Here is a 22158-nt window from a genome sequence, read left to right on the forward strand (position 1 = left end):
CGCAACATTGTAAAGCAATTAACCTTCAAAAAAAAATCAAGCTGATAAGAGCAAAGATACTACTGCTAATATCATACTACTTACTGTTCTACTGTCTGTAAAACTAACCCTGACTCTGGAAAATTACATACTAGGCTCCAGTAAAGCACTGTCTCATTGCCTTATTTTAAAAAGAAGATTCCCACCAAAGCCTAAATCTATGTAGGTGCTGCCTTCAATGCAAAGATGCAGTTCTTTAACTCACTGGGAGGAAGATCCACGATGCTATTGACACTGACGGTTGGTTGTTTCCTTTTTTAACCTGTGTGTGTGTCTTGAAGTGCCTACTAATTTTGATTTATGCATTCTTAGAGCTCTCGCTCTAAGGCTAGAGTCTTGTGCAAGTTTTGGAAACTGGCTGGAATGAAACAAGGAAGAACAAAGGGACAAGTCATCTTCCTGATTCTTTCCAGGGATCCATTTCTCCTGTCACTTTATATTTCTTTGAGAATTTTACATTTCTTCCCTCTGAACATTGTTTCATTTCTTCATTCGCCAAGGAGGGACAAGCTTAAAAAAATTACACTACAAAAATCATAACCAGAAAATGATTCAATTTTGTCTTTTGCCCTTTCAGTGACATGTGCCAGCTCTTATATCATTACAATATTCGTTTGTGAACGTGAAATAATACTGTATCATGAACGGAATTAATTTTGTAACCTTCAAGCAACATTAGCAACACTACACTTAGGAATTTAGTAAAGAACAATGTTTTACAAGTTTAGCATATCAGAGAATGCAGTTGTGTGAAAGGACAAAAAAATCTTGTATTCTACTTTGGGCTTCTCATTTAAGAAATAGAACTAAAATCTTGCCATTCACTTATTCATACCGTGATGTGCCAGACAGTATTCTAGGAGACACAGATACAGTAGTGAAGAAAACAGACATACAAAACAGACAAGAGTCATTCCCATCAGGGAGCATGCAGTTGACCAACTGGTCCTTGAAAATTCTGGTTGAAACTAACACTCAAGAAACATATTAAAATGTACTCCACAAGTTTTGACAGCTAGGTAGAATCTCCTTCCTGGCCCATTTCATTCATACTCATGAGAAAAGCACCCTTTCCATGGACCAGGTGGATTGATGACCTGCTGCACAGCTACAGAAAAGACAATGTGGAAAATGAAGCTCTTACCATTAATAAATATGTAGATGGTAGATTCTGCTTTGTTCTTGGAAGCAGGTGCAGAGAGATATCTGCAGCTGTAGAAGCCAGTGTGGTTGGCCTGAGCCGCGTTCAAGGTCAAAGTGCTGCAGAATTTCTTGAGGTTCTTTCCACAGGCAGATTTAGTGATGTTAAGCTTCCCGCTTTGGTTTTCCCTGTTCACAGCTTCAGGCAGATACCAGGCATGGGCAGCTCCTCCTCTGCAATCAGAGAGAAAACAAAACACTGTCAGGGTTAGGGCCAGTGCCAAAGCATTCATTTCATTACGAAGCACTATCCTGAGGTCTTGGGCTTCTCTAGTGGCTCAGATGGTAAAAGAATCCGCCTGCAATGCAGGAGACCTGGTTTCAATCCCTGGGTCAGGAAGATCCCCTGGAGAAGGAAAACCCACTCCAGTATTCTTGCCTGGAGAATCCCATGGACAGAGGAGCCTGGTGGGCTACAGTCCATGGGATCACAAAGAGTTGGAGACATCTGATTTTTATATAAATACTATATATACATAGGGGGGGGGTGGTCTAAGTCCAGTCATCTGCTTTACAGAAGAGTAACACATTTAGAAAAACTTTTAAACAACTCAAAATGTTCAGGGCATCCCTTCCTCTGATTCCTTGTGAGTGAGTAATTCATCTCTCCCGTAGACGAATGAATTACCCTCCGTGGGAGGCTGGATGCATGTGGTTTGCACTCGGCAGATGGCAGGAAACCATGGCCATCTACCTGTCTGCTCTAGGAGGCCACCTTTCTACTCCCCTGGGGAAGGGTTTTGCCTTAGGAAGGACAAGCAGATGGTCCCCAAACCAATACAGTCACTCACCTGCATTTGAGATTCAGCGTCTGGCCAGCTTGCACCACGTGCCGGGTGCCTTTTAAACTCAGTTCAGGATGTGTTAATATTGAACCTGAACTAGATCCTGGAAAATAAAAGTTGAAGTGTATTATTTATTTTTCAAAAAAAACATTTGACTGTTCCAGGTCTTAGAAACTCTCGAGTTTCAACTTGTGGGATCTAGTTCCCTGGCAAGGGACTGAACCCAGGTCTCCTAAATTTACATCATGAAGTCTTAGCCACTGGCCCACCAGGGAAGTCCCTTGAAATGTGTTTTTTGAAAATTGCCCTCTCGTCTTTTTCTCTTTTCTCTTTTAAGTTAATTCCTATAAGTTCCTTTTATGGAAAGCTATAAATTCCATATGCAAAAAAGTACATCTAATACAAATATATTTCATTTCACAAAATTTTTGTAATCTAAGACTTGCTTACAAGTATTATATATCCTACTATGCCAAATGACCTAAAAATATTCAAAAGCCCATTAACTTAGAACATTAATAAGTTCAATTTATGGTTCAAAAAACAACCATATTAAGACTATATCGTAACTTATTAAAATATTCAGGATTAAATATCAATGTCATCCAAAGTATATTTCTAATATTGAACCAACATGAGTCATTTGGTTATACAGGCCTGTCTGATCTTTTTTCTGAATACTTTTCCTGGATTCTAGACATAGTTCAGTCATTAATTGAGTCATGGTATTTTGGGCAATTCATTTCTCTTTCTGAACCGGTTTCCTCATGTGGAAAACTAATTATAGAATCAAAATCAGTTTTAGAAGCCACTTTGTTTATCTTACATAATCTCCAAGTTTCCTCTTTAGTGGAACAGAGAAGAGGGAACTGTCCGTTCCTACGTGACACTTGACAAGTATATTTTGTGGGAATCGTTATGAGACCATGAGATCAGCTATGAAAAAGTGCATTGAAGTCAACATCTCCATACAACACGGTATCCCCATACAACACAATATCCCTTTACAACATGATGTCCCTTTACAACACAACATCTCTATACAACACAATATCCATCCATGGGATCTGCTATGAGACCCTGGCCAAGTCACTTCTCTCCAGATCTCAGTTCTCTTATCCGTAAGGCAGGAGACTGGACTAGATGACTCCGGGTCTCTGTCCATTTCTGCCATCCCCAGAGCCAGGATTCTTTGAGCCACTGGTGCCATAGAAGTTGAAATTCTGCTGAAGCTCTTGTTGATTTATCAGGAGACACCTCAATCAGGAGCTCTCTCCTCCTCCCCTATTCTCTCTCTCCTCTTCGCCCTTTTTTTTAACCAGCTTTTTCCTGGTAAAAGCAGGAGTTTGGGGCTCAGGATTAGCAGGGATAAAGGTTGGGGGAGGGTAGGTAGAATCTAGAAAAATGGTATAGATGATCTTATTTGCAAAACAGAAATAGAGATACAGATGTAGAGAACAAACATATGGACACCAAGACGGGGAAAGGAGGGTGACGAATGAATTGGGAGATTGAGACTAACAAATATACACTATTGATGCTGTGTATAAAATAGATAAACTAATAAGGTCCTGCAGTATAGCACGGGGAACTCTACTCAGTGCTCTGTGGTGACTTGGATGGGAAGGAAATCCAAAAAAGAAGGGATATATGTATACACAGAACCGATTCACTTTGCTGTGCAGTAGAAACCAAAACAACACTGTAAAGTCACTTTACTCCAAAAAAATTAATTTTAAAAAAATGCTCGGGGGAAGGAGAAAAGATATTCTCAGAGGGAGCGAAGTTACATATGTGGAGCTGATCTTAGGGAATATTTTCACATAAAAAAATCAGTTTCCAGCTCTAAAACACAGGGAGCTCATCTTGGAGCTCTGTGATGACCTAAAGGGGTGGGATGGGGGAGGTGAGGGAGGCTCAGGCAGGAGGTGATATATGTATAATTATGGCTGATGTGCAATGTTGTATGACAGAAACCAACACAACATTGTAAAGCAATTTTCCTCCAACTAAAAAATAAATCAAAACAATAAAATAAATAATGCAAAAAAAAAAAAGCCTTCTAAAATGGACTCCAAAGCAGAAAATGGGATCTTGGACCACAGACCTGCACATGTCAGGTTCCATGGGGAAGTCTAGCAATGCTCCCTAGTGTTGCTCTCTGGTTCTAATAGTGCAAAGAAAACGAGACTCGGTGGCACACCTGCATGGGAAGCTTCACGTCGCCATGTCCTGAAGGCATGCCCTCGGCACTCCTAAGCAGGCCGTTTCTTGGTATACTCATGAGTGAATCGGAAAGCTGCCAGGCACAGCCTGGGGACTTGGTTCTCTGTCACCTGAGTGGCAGGCATGCTGCCTGGCATGTGACAGATAGACACCCTTGTCACCGATACCTGGCAGAATCACGCCCCTGCCCCACTCCCATCAGAGAATGTTTTGCTGGGTATGTAACTCCAACAAAGATGTTAACATTATCTGCTTTCCTGGTGTTGCTGTTTTATTAAATATTTTTAAAGTCACTTTTTAAAAAAAGATTATTTTTTGGTGTGGACCATTTTTCAGTCTTTATTTGTTACAATATTGCTTCTATTTTGTGTTTTGGTTTTTTGGCTGCGAGGCATGTGGAATCTTAGCTCCCTGACCAGGGATCGAACCTGTACCCCCTGCATTGGAAGGCGAAGTCTTAACTACTGGACCTCTACGGAAGTCCCCAAAGTCACTTTTATATACAATAGGCCCTGGTATTGAAATACAACGGGAACAAATGGTTCAGTACTGACTAGCTGCTACTGCTGCTGCTACGTCGCTTCAGTCGTGTCTGACTCTGTGCGACCCCATAGACGGCAGCCCACTAGACTCCTCTGTCCCTGGGATTCTCCAGGCAAGAATACTGGAGTGGGTTGCCATTTCCTTCTCCAATGCATGAAAGTGAAAAGGGAAAGTCAAGTTGCTCAGTTGTGTCCGACTCTTAGCGACCCCATGGACTGCAGCCTACCAGGCTCCTCCGTCCATGGGATCTTCGAGGCAAGAGTACTGGAGTGGGGTGCCATTGACTAGACTTAAGTTCAAATGACTGTACCATTGAGATCCAGTTGGTCTATTAAATAACCTCACAGAACAGGCCAACGGATTCAGGTACCTAAAGAAAAATTTTGTCCTTTCCTCACCTTTGAGTTTCCTGAGGCAACAAGTAGCTCAAAATCCATGACCCAGAAGAACACTAGGTCTTTCTAAAGCCACAGCCAGCAACTGATAATGCCTGCCCTGAAAAACACCCAGGCCAGAGGATGGAATGTTGAGGGTTTCATTGAGCAATTGTTCGTGGGTTGTAGCAGGTCCACCCAAGCTTCCTGTGGAAAATTCTGGGCAATAAGTGGTAGGTGTCTCTGTGGTTTGTGTGCACATAGTAAGCTTTCCCATCCAGGAGCAGCCAAGGGGCAGATGCCTTCCTTCTCCTGGCGGGACGTGAGCCTTCCTTTTTTTTCAGTTGCTATTTTGGTTTCCAAATTGTGTGACTCTTTGCTCTGTGAGTGCCTAGAACACCAGCACTCCTGACCCTTGTCAGAGAGAACCATAAGCCTTAAAGAACCACCCAAATTCCACCAGAGAGAAGCATCATGCAGAGAAGATCCCTTAAAAAATATGCCCTCTGCACGTCCCTCTCTGCTTCTCCCACTTCAGCCTCCAACCAAAAAACAACACAAAACAACCAACCTGAGTGATTAGCTAAGACACTGAGAGAAAAACAGCATTAAGGGAAAGTTTGGGGGGAGAGAAATGTTGATAGAAATATTTTGCTATAGAACTTGTTTCCACCAACATAATGAATTTTGTACTTGGAACGAGGAAGCTAGAAAAAAGTAGGTGATTGAAAGAAAGGAAAGGAGAGGTATAAGGAAATGGTATTTTGAAGTAACTGGACACTTTGGGACATCACATTCTTCAGTTAATAGGAAACTAGAATCTCATAAAGATGAACAGAGATGCCAAAACTACAGTTCAAAAGGAAAACTGACAAGGGAAAAGTGAGACACTTATTCATCAACTATTCTGAAATTTCAATAGGCTTTAAAACATTTCTTTGAAGCAGTTTAATGCACTTACACCTACTTGTGTAATGAAATATTTAACTAATGTTTTTTGAGTATCTCTGGCACGTCAGACATTTTCCCCAACTCGATCATGATGTGTATAAGGACGTGAATATGCATATATTCCAAGATCCCACATCTTCCCACCAAGGAAGACTCTGTTTGCTCTGCTCATGAGTAGGTCAGAGTCACATTGTTCATTTAGAAATAAATCGACAGGATACTTCATTTCAAAGGGTGGAGTGCTATGACTTTACAATGGTCCCCCACTGTGAGGCTCAGATGGGGATCAGGACTTTTCACTGTTTGCCAGGGTAGCCTAGAAGCCTGGTTTAAAAGTTATTGTCCCCTCAGAGAACTAGGTGGTCTGTGAACCATTGTTTTCATCAAAGTTAACGACAGTAGAATCATGGGGGTCCAAGGGATCTCCTTATATCAGGAAAATAACTCTTTAAATAAAATCAAACAGAAAACTCAAACAAAAAATGCAGTCAACAACGTGAAAAGGCACTCCACTGACTGGGGGAAAATATTTGCAAATCATATACCTGCTAAGGGGTTAATATCCAAAACGTATATTTAAAAAACCCACACACAACTCAATAGGAGAAAACCAAACCAATTTTACAAATGGGCAGCTGCTGCTGCTGCTGCTAAGTCACTTTAGTCGTGTCTGACTCTGTGCGACCCCAAAGACGGCAGCCCACCAGGCTCCCCCGTTCCTGGGATTCTCCAGGCAAGAACAATGGAGTGGGTTACCATTCCCTTCTCCAATGCATGAAAGTGAAAAGGGAAAGTGAAGTCGCTCAGTCATATCCAACTCTTAGTGACCCCATGGACTGCAGCCTACCAGGCTCCTCTGTCCGTGGGATTTTCCAGGCAAGAGTACTGGAGTGGGGTGCCATTGCAGAGGATCTGAATATTTTCCCCAAAGACAAATGATCAACACACAAAGATGCTCAACATCATGGATCATCAGGGAAACGCAAATCAAAACCACAGTGAGATATCACCTCACACACAGAATGACTATTATCAAAAGGACACGCAATAGTAAGAATTGCGGAGAGGGTGGAGAAAAGGGAACCCTTGTGCACTGTTGATGGGAATGTAAACTGTGCGGCCACTACAGAGAACAGAAAGAATTTTTCTCAAAAAGTTAAAAATAGAACTCTCATCGGCTGCTGCTGCTAAGTCGCTTCAGTCGTGTCTGACTCTGTGTAACCTCATAGATGGCAGCCTACCAGGCTCCCGTCCCTGGGATTCTCCAGGCAAGAACACTGGAGTGGATTGCCATTTCCTTCTCCAATGCATGAAAGTGAAAAGTGAAAGTGAAGTCGCTCAGTCGTGTCCGACTCTTAGCGACCCCAGGGACTGCAGCCTACCAGGCTCCTCCGTCCATGGGATTTTCCAGACAAGAGTACTGGAGTGGGGTGCGAGCTATCATATGGTCCAGCAATTCCATGTCTAAATATTTATCTGAAGGAAATGAAAACACGGAAAGACATGCATTCACATGTTAACTGCAGCATTATTTATAATAGTCAAGGCATGGAAGCAACCTGAGCTCCACTGATGGATGAAAAAAGAAGATGGATGGGTCTATATACTCACTGGAGTACTACTCAGCCATAAAAAAGAATGCAATCTTGTCATCTGATTCCATACGGATGGACCTTGAGGCCATTATGCTAAGTGAAATAAGTCAGAGAAAGACAAGTATGGTATGATCTCACATGTGGAATCCAAAAAAAAAAATCAAAACAAAAACAAACTAAATGCAGACTGTGGAAATGGACTTTTGTCACAGGCTTCATTATCAGGAAAAACTAGTAAGGTCAAGCAGAGTGGGCTAATAGCATTAAAAAGCTGATATGTATATATACTCTTATGTGACCACTGACACTTTGTATTGTCCTTGCTTGAATAGTTTCCTTCATTGTTTGTCTGTTCCGTATTATCAGGTAGGTAGAAAGAGAAGAGACCTTTATGGCCCTTAAACAAACACCCCTTCATTCCCCACATGATGACCTCTGGGAGGAAGCTCATGCATAGACGGTCCTAAGATGCTGCCTCTTTCCCGCCTGTACTTCACTGGCAAGATGGGATGCTTTCTTTGATCTCAGTAGGAAGAGTGAATAAAATTCCAAGTAAATAAAAAGGCTTTATTTTGCAACCAAATCAAAGCCCAAATGACTGAGACTCTTTCTTCAAAACTCTTCAAAGCTACCATGATGGACACTGAAAGAGGGAACACCGACCTCGGGTCATCATGAACCCGACAGCCTTGCCCATCACTGTTAAGACTGGGAGACGGTTCTTATATAAAAAGTGGCCAAAAAGTATCTTTAGAACACCACTTTTTATTTATCTAAGTAATAACAGTGCTCTGATGGGTTAAATGCAACTTCTAGACAAGCTCTTTAGCCCCTCTTCCTTCCAGACACCCCCTTACCCCTACTATACTGAAATCAAAGGGTTGTTCTCTGTAAGAAAGGGGCCTTTTTCAAACAGGAATCATGAAACAGCTATGTTTTTCCATTTTTGATTGAGAACATGAATCCCCCCAGCTCTACTACTAGCTAGCTCTGTTGTGGCCAAGAGCAAGTCACCTTAAGCCTCAGATTCTTCATCAGCTCACAGAGGAGGCTGGAGTTAGATTCTGACAGCCCCTTCCGGCCTAAAAAGCCAGTGATTTTTATATCCACAGTAATTAATAGCGATGTACAAGTTAGAAACCACATTTAAAAACATAACCTCTGGAAAACCAAATAACCCATTTTAAAAATAGATTAAGGATCTGAATAGACATGTCACGTGCCAGTTACCAGATGAAAAGATGCTGGAATCCATGAGGAAAATGCAAATCAAAACCACAGTGAAGTACCAATTTCACACCCACTTGGATGCTTCAATTAGGGGAAAAAAAATAGTAAGAAGTGTTGATCAAGATATGGAGGAATAAGAGCCCTTGTTTATTGCTGGTAGGATTATAAAGTGATGCAATCGTGTTGGAAAACAGACAGCCGTTCCTTAAAAGGTTAAACATAAGTTAAACCTATGACCCAGCAATTCCACTCTTAGGTATCTACCCAAGAACTAAAAACATATGTCCACATAAAAACTTGTAAACAGATGTCCATAGCAGCATTACTTCTAATATCCAAAAAAGTGGAAACAACCCCAATGATGGATAAACAAAATGCAGTCAATCCATACAACGAAACCTTATTTGGCAATAAAAAGAAATAAAGTATAGAGACATGCTACAACATACATGACCCTAGAAAACGCGGAGCTGGTTCACACAGAGCAAAGGCCTGGTGGGGACGCAGTGAGAAGGTGGCCGTCTACAAGGCATGCAGAGAGGTCTCAGGAGAAACCAAAACTGATGACACCTTGAGGTTAGACTTCCAGCTTCCAGAACCACGACAAAATCAATCCTCTTGTTTAAAAACCAAAACCACTATACCAAGTAAAAGAAGCCCGTTATGAATGCCCACATATTGTTTGACTCCAAGTACATCACATGTCCAGAACAGGCAAATCCATAAAGACAGAAGGCAGGTGTCAGGCTGGGGGAGAAGGGAACAGGAGTGACTAATATGGAAACTTCTTTATGGGGTGAAAACATTCTAATATTAGATAGTGGTAATGGTCATTCAACTCTGTGAATATATTAAAAATCACTGACTTACAATTTACAATGGCTTGTTTTATGGTATGTGAATTTTATCTCACTAAAGCTGCTTTTGAATAACTGTGGTGCTGGAGAAGACTCTTGAGAGTCTCTTGGACTACAAGATCAAACAAGTCAATCCTAAAGGAAAACAACCCTGAATGTTCATTGGAAGGACTGATGCTGAAGATGAAGCTCCAATACTTTGGCCACCTGATGTGAAGACCCGACTCACTGGAAAAGACCCTGATGCTGGGAAAGACTGAAGGCAAAAGAAGAGAGGGGCAGAGGATGAGATGGTTAGCACCACTGATTCAATGGACACGAATCTGAGCAAACTCCAGAAGATAGTGAAGGACAGGGAAGCCTGGCATGCTGCAGTTCACGGGGTCGCAAAGAGGCAGACGTGACTTAGCAAATAAACGACGACAACAGCAACAACAAAAAAAACTTATGACGGAAATAATCACAGTTATGCTGACCATTGCACTATTTTGAACTTTTTTGCTACATATAACCTCATCAGTGTTAAATTTTGAACTTTTGTTTCTCCAATTTACAACTTCAGAAGGCTAATTTTAGAAAAACAATTTTCCTTCTTGTTCAGTAACATCATTACTTATGTATTAGAAGATTTACAAACATACGGCAAAAAACACAGCTTGTTTCCCCAAATTGCAATTCTTTAATTTTAATTTAAAATCGCTTCAAATTGCATATGGAATCTTAACTATTTAAATTGTAATTTTAACAAATTGAGTCACACAAAATTATGTCGCTAGAGCTCTTGGAAGAAATCTACTGGTATTTCCTTTTATAGTAAAATGACTGATTTCTAATGTATTTGTTTTTAATGCAAAGCTTCGTATATCAAGTTCATTTCAAATGAGATGCATCTGTCTTTGATTCTGCATACCACATTTTCAATAGTACATAATCCTACATGATAAATGACCTCTTTATCTAAATATGAATCCCCAAGTATCATGTTTCTAAAATTTGATGTTAAGATCATGAGCCTTTACCAAGGTTGTATGAGGTTAATTAAACATAATTCATAATAAAAGAAGACTTTCTTTGCTCAAGATGTAGCTTATTAAAAGCTTAAGTCTCATAGACTAAATCTCAGAATCTTTTTGGTTGGTGGCAGGGGTGGGAAAAAGGTGAAGAATGCAGTTGCAAATGAACCAAAATTTCTAGAAACTTCCAAAACTTTTGTTTGAGATGCTAATGCCTACAGGGCTCTAATAATTGTTAAAAAAGTTAACTCTTGGTCTTAATTTCTGTGTCTTGCCTCTCATAAAGTATTTGCCAGATAATACGAGGAGTCCTTTATAACTGATCACACTAGTCAGAATGACTCTTAAAGATTACAGCACTGGGGTAGCAGACAGGCACACACGCTACCGGAGGCATCATAAAGTACATTTTCTGTCACCTCTAGCATGATGGGGAAAGACCAGAGGGCTTCTGTTCTATCTGCCTAGAGACTATATCAAAATGGGGATGGCATGGGAATTTGTACAACAGCAGAATAACTCAAGTGAGTCCCACAGTGAGAAGCAATATTGGTTTCTTAAATGTTATTTTTCTCCCCAAATCAACTGGCCTTAAATCAAGGAAGGATCTAAAGAAATGAAAGGATGTTTATGAAAGTGTGTGCACACATACAGAGCCATCTGCGCATATGCACACGCGTCTCTCTCTGGGAAGTTTGTGTTAGGTGCGGTGGGAGGTTGGTGTAGAAATGAGAGGGGTCAGGGTGTGTGCGGCTACTGCACCTTCAGTCTTAGGCACATAGAACTCCTTTCATGCTGGGAGTCAGAAACCAACATGTGCTCAGCAACAGCCAAAGCTCTCACTCACTGCTGACTAATCCCTGGCGGAGATAGGACTGTGACTTTTAGATGGACAAATACAGGATATTTTAGATTACAGTAACTGCGTTATTGATCTTCTGGGTTAGGGAGCTGCTTCCAGCAATGATACACCTAATTTGTAGAAAGTTGGTAATCCCAGAGACTATTTTCTTTTTCATCTTTACATGAAACTATTTTATCACAGGGACCCACAAAAAAGAAATCACTGGCTTCTTGCTTTAGAGTTTCTGCTACCCAATGTTATCCCTAGATCATCAGATTTGAAATACAAATGATCTGATCTCCATGCCTTAATAGAAAATCTAAGAGTCATTTCTATAGCATTCAGTTCAGTTCAGTTGCTCAGTCGTGTCCGACTCTTTGCGACCTCATGAATCGCAGCACGCCAGGCCTCCCTGTCCATCACCAACTGCTGGAGTTCACTCAAACTCACGTCCATTGAATCAGTGATGCCATCCAGCCATCTCATCCTCTGTCGTCCCCTTCTCCTCCTGCCCCCAATCCCTCCCGGCATCAGAGTCTTTTCCAATGAGTCAACACTTCGCATGAGGTGGCCCAAGTATTGGAGTTTCAGCTTTAGCATCAGTCCTTCCAAAGAAATCCCAGGGCTGATCTCCTTCAGAATGGACTGGTTGGATCTCCTTGCAGTCCAAGGGACTCTCAAGAGTCTCCTCCAACACCACAGTTCAAAAGCATCAATTCTTTGGTGCTCAGCTTTCTTCACAGTCCAACTCTCACATCCATACATGACCACTGGAAAAACCATAGCCTTGACTAGACGGACTTTTGTTGGCAAAGTAATGTCTCTGCTTTTGAATATGCTATCTAGGTTGGTCATAACTTTCCTTCCAAGGAGTAAGCGTCTTTTAATTTCATGGCTGCAGTCACCATCTGTAGTGATTTTGGAGCCCAGAAAAATAAAGCCTGACACTCTTTCCACTGTTTCCCCATCTATTTCCCATGAAGTGATGGGACCAGATGCCATGATCTTCGTTTTCTGAATGTTGAGCTTTAAGCCAACTTTTTCACTCTCCACTTTCACTTTCATCAAGAGGCTTTTGAGTTCCTCTTCACTTTCTGCCAAAAGGGTGGTATCATCTGCATATCTGAGGTTATATGTCTTGAATTCAAGTGTAAAAAAAGACAAGTGAAAAAAATAATTTCATTTCAGTAGTGACCACTGACACAACCTTATACAGATGTTTATTTGAATAATTTGTTTTAAAGCTGTCTTACAATTTAAGTTTTTAATTGTCAGTCAACAAAACCCATAAATAGCCTTCCAGCCCAAGGCACAAAGCACCCCATAGTATTAGCCCCTAGGTGGCCAAGGTCTTCATTCCATCCATGCACAGCTGATGGACTTTACTCATTTTTCCTTAAACTCTATAAACGTTACAGAAAAGAAAAAAATTCTGTGTGGTTTGAGACGTTGACCCAAGTCCTCTACTGACATGGACATTCCTACCGTCAGCGTTTACGAGGGGCACGTCTTCAGGGGTACCTCTCTGAGCTCTTTACTTGACACTGGCTTCTCGGAGGGTCATGGTTTAACAGGGTGCATTCATTTATCATAGAGCCTGTCACCGGCTACCATCAGGAGTCTACCCTCCCCATGACCTGTACCCAGGCCAACCTCCTTTTCATGTGACATCAGAGTTAATGAAGGTTGGTCAGTGAGAAATCTCCTGCCGGCCGAGGAGTTACCTTTCTTCCCCTGAAACGCTCTCCCACACTGATGTCCTTTCATCGAGGGAGCCCACACACTGCCTCCCCAGGGTTGTCTAACGAGATGTCACTTCCAGTTACCATTCGATGTCATGGGAGTTATCTGAGAGGCCTGGAGCAAGGGTCAAAATCTGGTGGACGGGGCACGAGACACAGCTCGCAAAGCACTCAGAGAAGATGGTGGGCTTTCCTCTGCTTACACAGAAGGAGATGAACAGAACCAATGCTCTTAACACCCTGAGCATGCAGAGAGGAAGGTTTAGGGGGAGGGCTCAGCACAGCTGTAGCTCTACCAGCAGCTGGAAATGCATGTAAAGCAGACAGCCCGGCAGCCTCCGCTCTTACCCAATGTCACCGTTCAGAGACTGGGAAAACTGGGGATGACACCTCTCACAAAAGGTGCTTACAAGCACCAGTCATATTATGCTATCATTCATGTCGATTTACAAGTTATTTCAGGCCAGACTATATCAATTTTCAGGTTATAAACACCTGAAAAACAGAAGGCTCAGTAGAGGTGCAATTTTTTTTTTGATGTATTAATTTTTAATTGGAGGATAACTGCTTTACCATATTGAGTTGGTTTCTGCCATTCATCAACATGAATCAGCCATAGGTATATATATGTCCTCTGCCTTTTGAACCTCTCTCCCATCCCATCCCACCCATCTAGGTTGTCATAGAGCACCTGTCTGAACTGTCATACAGCATATTCCCATCGGCTGTTTTGCATATGGTGTGTATGTTTCCACGCTACTCTCTGTGTCCACAAGTCTGTTCTGTCTGCATCTCCACTGCATCTCCACTGCTGCCCTGCAAACGGGTTCATCAGTACCATCTTGCTAGATTCCATAGACACGTGTTAATACATGGTATTTGTTTTTCTCTGACTTACTCTACTCTGTACAATACGCTCTAGGTTCATTCACCTCATTCAAACTGACTCAAATGTGTTCTTCTTTATGGCTGAGTAATATTCCATTATATATGGACCATAATTCGATAAACATTCATGTAATGTACAAATACTTGGCTTACTGGAAACAACCAAGATTTTCCTGTTGTTGTTCCTCTTTCATCAGTTGGTGGATCCTGGAGCACAGGGAGCAAGTTGCATCATTAGGCATAGCTATCATATTAATAAAAGGCCCTAATATTAGCCTTCTAACCTCTGAATGGTTTAGGATTACAAGTTTCAGTTCAGCTAAAGGTATCCTCCATATTATTCTTTGTAAACAAACAATTACTAGTCTGGGAGCATGGGACAGTATGCACGCAACCCACAATGTAAGATCTAGAGTCTTCCCTATTCCCTGTGGCATTAGGACTATGCTTTGGTCTACCACCAAACGTTTTACCAAATACTCTGTGTGCATTACTGTCCAGTGCCAAAGTTCTGGGCATCTATGCAGGCAATGGCTGCAGGGTCCCTGAATTCAAGGGCATATTATTTACATGGATCCCTCTGGGTTCCTTTAGAAAGGAAAGCATCACAGAGAAGATCTGGGAAATATCTTACTGATTCAATGCAGGAGTTTGCCATAGAATAACTAAAGTTTAAGGACGGGAATTAGAACTTTAAATTTTAGTTGAGCCACTGTGTATAACCTATTATGTAACACTATAATCCTCAGGTTCATACACAGGTCTTTCTGGAAAAAACAGAACATATCATGGAATGCTGCTGCTGCTTAGTCGCTCAGTCCTGTCTGACTCTTTGCGACCCCATGGACTGCAGCCTCCCAGGCTCCTCTGTCCATGGGGATTCTCCAGGCCAGAATACTGGAATGGGTTGTCATGCCCTCCTCTAGGGGATCTTCTCGATCCAGGGATTGATCCCAGGTCTCCCGAATTGTGGGCGGATTCTTTACCAGCTGAGCCACCAGGGAAGTCTAAGAATACTGGAGTTGGTAGCCTATACCTTCTCCAGGGGATCTTCCAAATCCAGGAATTGAACCGGAGTCTCCCACATGGCAGGTGGATTCTTTACCAGCTGAGCTACCAGGAAAGCCCAAGAATGCTACTAACTATAAAATATATATATATCATGCTGACGTTTTAATTTCAAATCCAAAATGATGCCTTAACATTTTTGTATCATACGGACTTCCCTGGTGGTCCAGAGGCTAAGACTCTGTGTCCCCAGTGCAGGGGGCCTGGGTTTGATCCCTGGTCAGGGAACTAGATCTCACATCCCACAACTAAGAATGTGAGTGCGATAACTAAAAGAGCCCATGTGCTACAACAAAGACCCTGTGAACCCCAACTAAGACCTGGTGCAGCCAAATAATTTTTAAAAAACTACATTATAAAATGAAGAAAGGCAGGCAAGTGTATACCTTAAACTCGAGCTGAAAAAGCAGAAAATGCTGTTATCCCTAACTCAAAGTTTGGTCCATGCTTTTTATACATTGACTTTCTACTTTCTTACAAATAATGACACACCACCACTTGTTTTTCATATAAAAACAGGGGAGAAATAAAATGAGATTGGAAGGCTGAGTGTGATAAAGTCCTGATGTTAATTTCAAGCTTATTCTGATTGTTTCTCAAATCTAAACTACACAAAACACATTTTTTTCTGGAGTTCTTTGGACTGTCTATAAAGGAGGTGTTTTATAAATTCACTAAGAGAAAAGTTGAGAGATCTCTGTCTTTGTTACCAATAACATATACAAACCCTCTGACCCTTGAGATTTAAATGGCCAAGAGTGTGCAATAAAGTTATCCATCACAGGGGAATGGAGGTTTGGAAAGCTGTTAGCACACTTTCTAAGGCTCATTAAACACTGTCCCTGACCATTGTGTTTGTTGTCAAAATCAGTTTCCTTCTAAATTAAACAATTTGGAATACAATTGCCTTTCATTACACATATTTTGAAGATTAATCCTACGTAGACAATGTGATGGGTACATTGACTGAACAGTTATTTTCAATTCTGCTTTGCTTTAATTCTCATGTTTTCTTACGACTCAATTTACATAGGAAGTATGGGTAATAGCTGGCCTTCCTAAGATTTTACAAACTTCAAAAAAAATTCTTTATCTCAGATGGAATTAGTGTTATACAAATTTTGCTGACAGCCAAGCTTCTGGAAGGAAAAGGAACCAATTAAAAGCAGTATGCTGCCACTGGAAGTATCTCGATTTTAAAAGAAATAATTGACTGAAGGCTTTTCACTCCAATATGTGATATTAGAGTCTTCCTTACAAATATCCATGAAAGATTTTAAAGTCATTTGCATCTAAAACCTGAAGAAAATTGGTTTTCATTCTTGGGGCATTTTCACTCATACAGTTGCACTAGTTGGTATAGAATCTTCATCTTTACGATCATCCAAGATATCACACGCCTGATGGAGGAAAAAAATAAAACCAAACACCAATTTCTATCACCCGTTGGCCATTGGCCTAACAGACTTTAAGTGCATATGCATTGGTGCTCAGTGTGTCCAGCTCTTTGCAATCTCATGAACTGGAGCCCACCAGGCTCTTCTGTCCATGAGATTCTCCAGGCAAGAATACTGGAGTGGGTTGCCATGCCCTCCTCCAGGGGATCTTCCCAACCCAGGGACTGAACCCTCATCTCTTGCGTCTCCTGCATTGGCAGGTGGATTCTTTGCCACTGTGCCAACAGGCTTTACAATAACTTATGAATCAGCTCATTCTGAAGGACAAGACCAAAACCAAGAAGCAGAAGTTACATGAAACCAGGGGGAGAACTCTGAAGAGAGGGAGTAAGGTCCCCAAAACTGGAGCTGCCCCCACAAAGTGAAACCACCAGCTGGGACATGAAACTGATTGAGCAAGTTAAGGGTCAGACTCCCATCCACGATTCCAGGAAGCTGGCAATGCATCACCCTCATTCATGTCCTCTTCTCATCCCTTTTACAGTCAGCCAACCTTGTTTTTTCCCCCTACTTCTATCCCCAGACACCCCCTTCCTCTCACCCCAGCATCTTGAGGCTCTCTCTGCTCTACAACCTCAGCGTTTATTCTTCCATTGAATATTTCTAACATATTCTACTTGCACTCCAGTCCCCTATGATGAAAAGGCATCTTTTTTGAATTTAGTTCTAAAAGGTCTTATACATCTTCATAGAATTCAACATTCAAAAAACTAAGATTATGGCATCTGGTCCCATCACTTCATGGCAAATGGATGCGGAAACAATGGAAACAGTGGCAGACTTTAATTTTCCTGGGCTTCAAAATCACTGCAGAGAGTGACTGCTGCCACGAAATTAAAAGACGCTTGCTCCTTGGAAGAAAAGCTATGGCAAACCTAGCATGTTAAAAAGCAGAGATATTACTTTGTCAACAAAGATCTGTATAGTCAAAGTTACGGTTTTTCCAGCAGTCATGTATGGATATGAGATTTGAACCATAAAGAAGGCTGAGCACTGAAGAATTGATGCTTACAAACTGGTGTTGGAGAAGACTCTTGAGAGTCCCTTGGACAACAAGGAGATCAAACCAGTCAATCCTAAAGGAAGTTAACCCTGAATATTCATTGGAAGGACTGATGCTGAAGTTGAAGCTCCAATACTTTGGCCACTTGATGTGAAAAGCCGACTTATTAGAAAAGACCCTGATGCTGGGAAAGATCGAAGACAGGAGAAGAAGGGGATGACAGAGGACGAGATGGTTGGATGGGATCACCAACTCAATGGACATGAGTTTGAGCAAGCTCTGGGAGATAGTGAAGGACAGGGAAGCCTGGCATGCTGTAGTCCATGGGGTTGCAAAGAGTCAGACACAACTCAGAGACTGAACAACAGCAACATACCCTAAGAGAAGGATACAATAAAAAGTAAGAACAAGATCACTTCTTTAAAGGGTTTATAACTTAGGATAGATAACAGATAACTAAGTATATATGGATGCATATAATTTTGTACTTATAGCTTTTTACAAATGTAAAATTACGTTATCTTAGTGGATGATTAGAGGGAAGTGTACCAGAGTCGGGGGAAGGCATCGAGCCCTGGGAGTGAAGGACTCTCTCAGAAGAATGATGTTGAAGCTAAGACCAGAAGAATTAGTGTGTATTTGCTGAAGGAAACACCAGGGTCTCTCTCCTCCCAATCTGCAAACCCTCTGAAACCCATCTTTACTTTGCATACAATTGTTCTCTTTTATCAACTACTCTTAATTCTCTTGCTTCTAAAGCTCTGCTTTCCTTGACCTCTTTGCTGAGAAGAGAGAACCCTATTGTCTCTTTCCAATGCCCTGGTTTAGGCTTTTTTTTTTTTTTTTTTTTAAGTCTGGGGTCTACTTGACTTCATTTGCTACTGCGGAAAAAAAGGCACAAGTGGACATTCACTGGAAGATATGCCTAGGTCACACTGTGCTTTTTGAAATCATGGAAGAGACATGGGATGGACGCTAAACAAGGGGAATAAAAGAAAATGACTGGATATGGCCAGTTTATTGTTGTTCAGTTGCTCAGTCGTGTCTGACTCTCTGACTCCACAGCCTGCAGCACGCCAGGCTTCCCTGTCCTTCGCTCTCTCCAGGAGTCTGCTCCAACTCGCATCCATTGAATCAGTGATGCCATCCAACCATCTCATCCTCTGCCACCCGCTTCTCCTCCTGGATCAGTTTGGCCAGGACTTAACTCGTCCCTCCTCATCTCTTTTCCTAGCCTACACCATGGATGATCCAGAGCCATGGGGAAATGGTTTTCAACACAAATGTTCTTATCCAAGATGGAGAAAACAATGGCAGCAATCATAGCATCACCTTTATGTTTAGATTGCACTGATGTGACTGCAGCCATGAAATTAAAAGACGCTTACTCCTTGGAAGGAAAGTTATGACCAACCTAGATGGCATATTCAAAAGCAGAGACATTACTTTGCCAGCAAAGGTTCGCCTAGTCAAGGCTATGGTTTTTCCAGTGGTCATGTATGGATGTGAGAGTTGGACTGTGAAGAAGGCTGAGCGCCGAAGAATTGATGCTTTGGAACTGTGGTGTTGGAGAAGACTCTTGAGAGTCCCTTGGACTGCAAGGAGATCCAACCAGTCCATTCTGAAGGAGATCAGCCCTGGGATTTCTTTGGAAGGAATGATGCTAAAGCTGAAACTCCAGTACTTTGGCCACCTCATGCGAAGAGTTGACTCATTGGAAAAGACTTTGATGCTGGGAGGGATTGGGGGCAGGAGGAGAAGGGGACGACAGAGGATGAGATGGCTGGATGGCATGACTGACTCGATGGACGTGAGTCTCAGTGAACTCCAGGAGTCGGTGATGGACAGGGAGGCCTGGTGTGCTGCAATTCATGGGGTCACAAAGAGTCGGACACGACTGAGCGACTGATCTGATCTGATCTAATGTACCTACAAATTAAGGTTCCCGACCAACTGTCTTCTGTGCTATTTGGGAAGCCTGACCAGCTAAGATTCACAGCTGTGAAGATGAAGCAGAAACCAGCCGTTCTTCTTGAAGGGCTTTCAGCGCTGAGTGGCCCCTTAGGACATGAGTCACTGAGAAATGGATTAGGTGAACACCACCACGTGTTCAAGATTATCTAAGTCAACAAACAGAGATCATCTCAAAGCTAGGTGCCCTTTGTTTTTAAAGGACACGTTTTGAGTACAGACAGTCACGAATTCTTCACTAACATAAGTGAGTGATTTCAGTAAAATTCAGTTCACATCACAAAATGACACACTTACTCAAGGGTCAATACATAGCACAATAAATACAACCATGTTCCTATCTTGAAATAAAATGTAATGGGTTAGTTGGCGATAATCACTTGAGCAGATTTTGAGTATGTTAAAAGTGCTCTAAAATAAAAGAGTCCTCCACGGACGCCAAATTCATGCTGGAGGTTGACATGGACCTCAAATGATGACTGGCGGTGAAACAGACATCAGGAGAATTAAATTCAATATGGTCCGTGCTTTCCCTTGTGAAACTAGAGCAGAAGAGATAGTGTTCCAAGACACTGTCAGAAAACATGTTTCTTTAAAGAAATTTTCCCTCCCAAGTTTGGACTTACTCTTCCAAAATGGTGAGTGAATTAGTCCAGCTAAGCGATCCCGTGCCATCTGCTTGCCATAAAGCACACTAAAAATCAACAACTCTGTTTCTACTCGTTAGAATTTTACTACTCCTCTCTACATGGATATAGAACCACTACATTTAATATCCAGGCCAAAAGGACTAAAGTTGAAATTCTTGAAAATTAGCTTGCATAGGAGTTTCCTGTATTTCAAAGTGGCTTTGTGTGGCAAATGCTGGACTTAATCTATTTTTCACTTACCAGCTTTGAGAACAGGAAATGGGGTAGGGAAGTGAGTGGTAGAACCACGTCTAATCTATACACCAACAATATGTGTCAAATATTCCTTCACTGCAAAAAGTTGTAGGTACACAAATTCCATTCTAGGGCGATACAATTCCTCAACTCCCATACTTCTCCCCCCACCCCCTTCTCTAGTTCTAGCAGAATTCCCTATGGAGAAGATTTCAAAGCTATAAAACTTTCCAAATAACAACAGAGAACAAAAATCTGATCCAGCAGGAGACCATAAGTGGAAAAGAGAGTTGGAGTTTTCCAGGAAGAAAACAATACCATTAAGCACAGATGAAATAATGTAACATAGGTTTACATTGCCTTTTAAGATGGTTTGCAATCCCCTCCAATATATGGCTGCCTCTCTGCCTGTTTACATATATTTTCAGTTTCTCTAATGCCAACTTAGAAAAAGAAAACCATCTTAAAAATCCAACAGTATATAGGTCCCCCTCCTTACAACTTTCATCCAAGCCATGCAGTCTTTCAATCACACTTTCTACTGTCTCCTTGGAACAGGAGATAAAACTCCTCTCTAGGTGGCAGAACAGGATTTTTTTTTTTTTTTCCCCTCAGATTCGAGTAAACATGCTCATATTCTGGTATCAAAATATATCCCTCTCAGTGTGGAGAAAGGGAATTCTCCTACACTACTTGGTGGGAAGGTGAGTTGGTGCAGCCACTAAGGAAAACAGTGCTGGGGTTCCTCAAAAACTAAAAATTGAATTGCCATATGATCCAACAATCCCACTCCTGGGCACATATTCAGAGAAAACTATCATTTGAAAAGATATGTGCCTCTATGTTCACTGCAGCACTGTGGTGACTCAGACAGTAAAGAATCTGCCTGCCATGCGAGAGACCTGGGTTTGATCCCTGGGTCGGGAAGATTCCCCTGGAGAAGGGAATGGCTAGCCACTCCAGTATTCTTGCCTGGAGAATTCCATGGACAGAGGAGCCTGGCGGGCTACAGTCCATGGGGTCACAGAGAGTCAGACATGACTGAGTAACTAACACTTTCACTTAATTATTATTATACATGCACCCTTGTGTTCATAGCAGCACTATCTACAATAGTCAAGACACAGAAATAATCTAAATGCCCATCAACAGATGAATGGAAAAAGAAGATGTGGTACATATACACAATGGAATACTACTCAGCATTAAAAGAAAAAAAGCCATTTGCAGCAACATGGATGGAACTAGAGATTATCACACTAAGTGAAGTTAAGTCAGGAAGAGAACTATTACTTATATGCGGAATCTAAAATATGCTACAAACGAACTTATCTAAAAAAACAGAAACCAACTTACAGACACAGAGAACAGATTGGTGGCTGCCAAAGGGGAGCAGGTTGGAGGAGGAAAAGGATGGGAGTTTGGAGTCAGCAGAAGCAAACTATTATATATATAGGATAGATAAACAACAAGGTCCCACTGTATAGC

The 22158-nt window shown here is 41.7% G+C and overlaps 1 protein-coding gene across 5 annotated transcripts in view; it reads right to left on the bottom strand.

The window, feature by feature from the left end:
• FLT1 (fms related receptor tyrosine kinase 1) overlaps positions 1-22158 on the bottom strand; it is a 206106-nt gene that overhangs the window by 169179 nt on the left and 14769 nt on the right. For all 5 annotated transcript variants that reach the window (XM_044927306.2, XM_006078571.4, XM_044927307.2 and 2 more), the window contains 2 exons: positions 2031-2127; positions 1184-1413 (listed from right to left, as the gene is read on the bottom strand). In XM_044927306.2, coding sequence (XP_044783241.2) covers positions 1184-1413; positions 2031-2127 — 327 coding nt within the window. The remainder of the gene's footprint in view (positions 1-1183; positions 1414-2030; positions 2128-22158) is intronic.

Source organism: Bubalus bubalis, chromosome 13, assembly GCF_019923935.1.
Source record: "Bubalus bubalis isolate 160015118507 breed Murrah chromosome 13, NDDB_SH_1, whole genome shotgun sequence".
Lineage (NCBI taxonomy): Eukaryota > Metazoa > Chordata > Mammalia > Artiodactyla > Bovidae > Bubalus > Bubalus bubalis.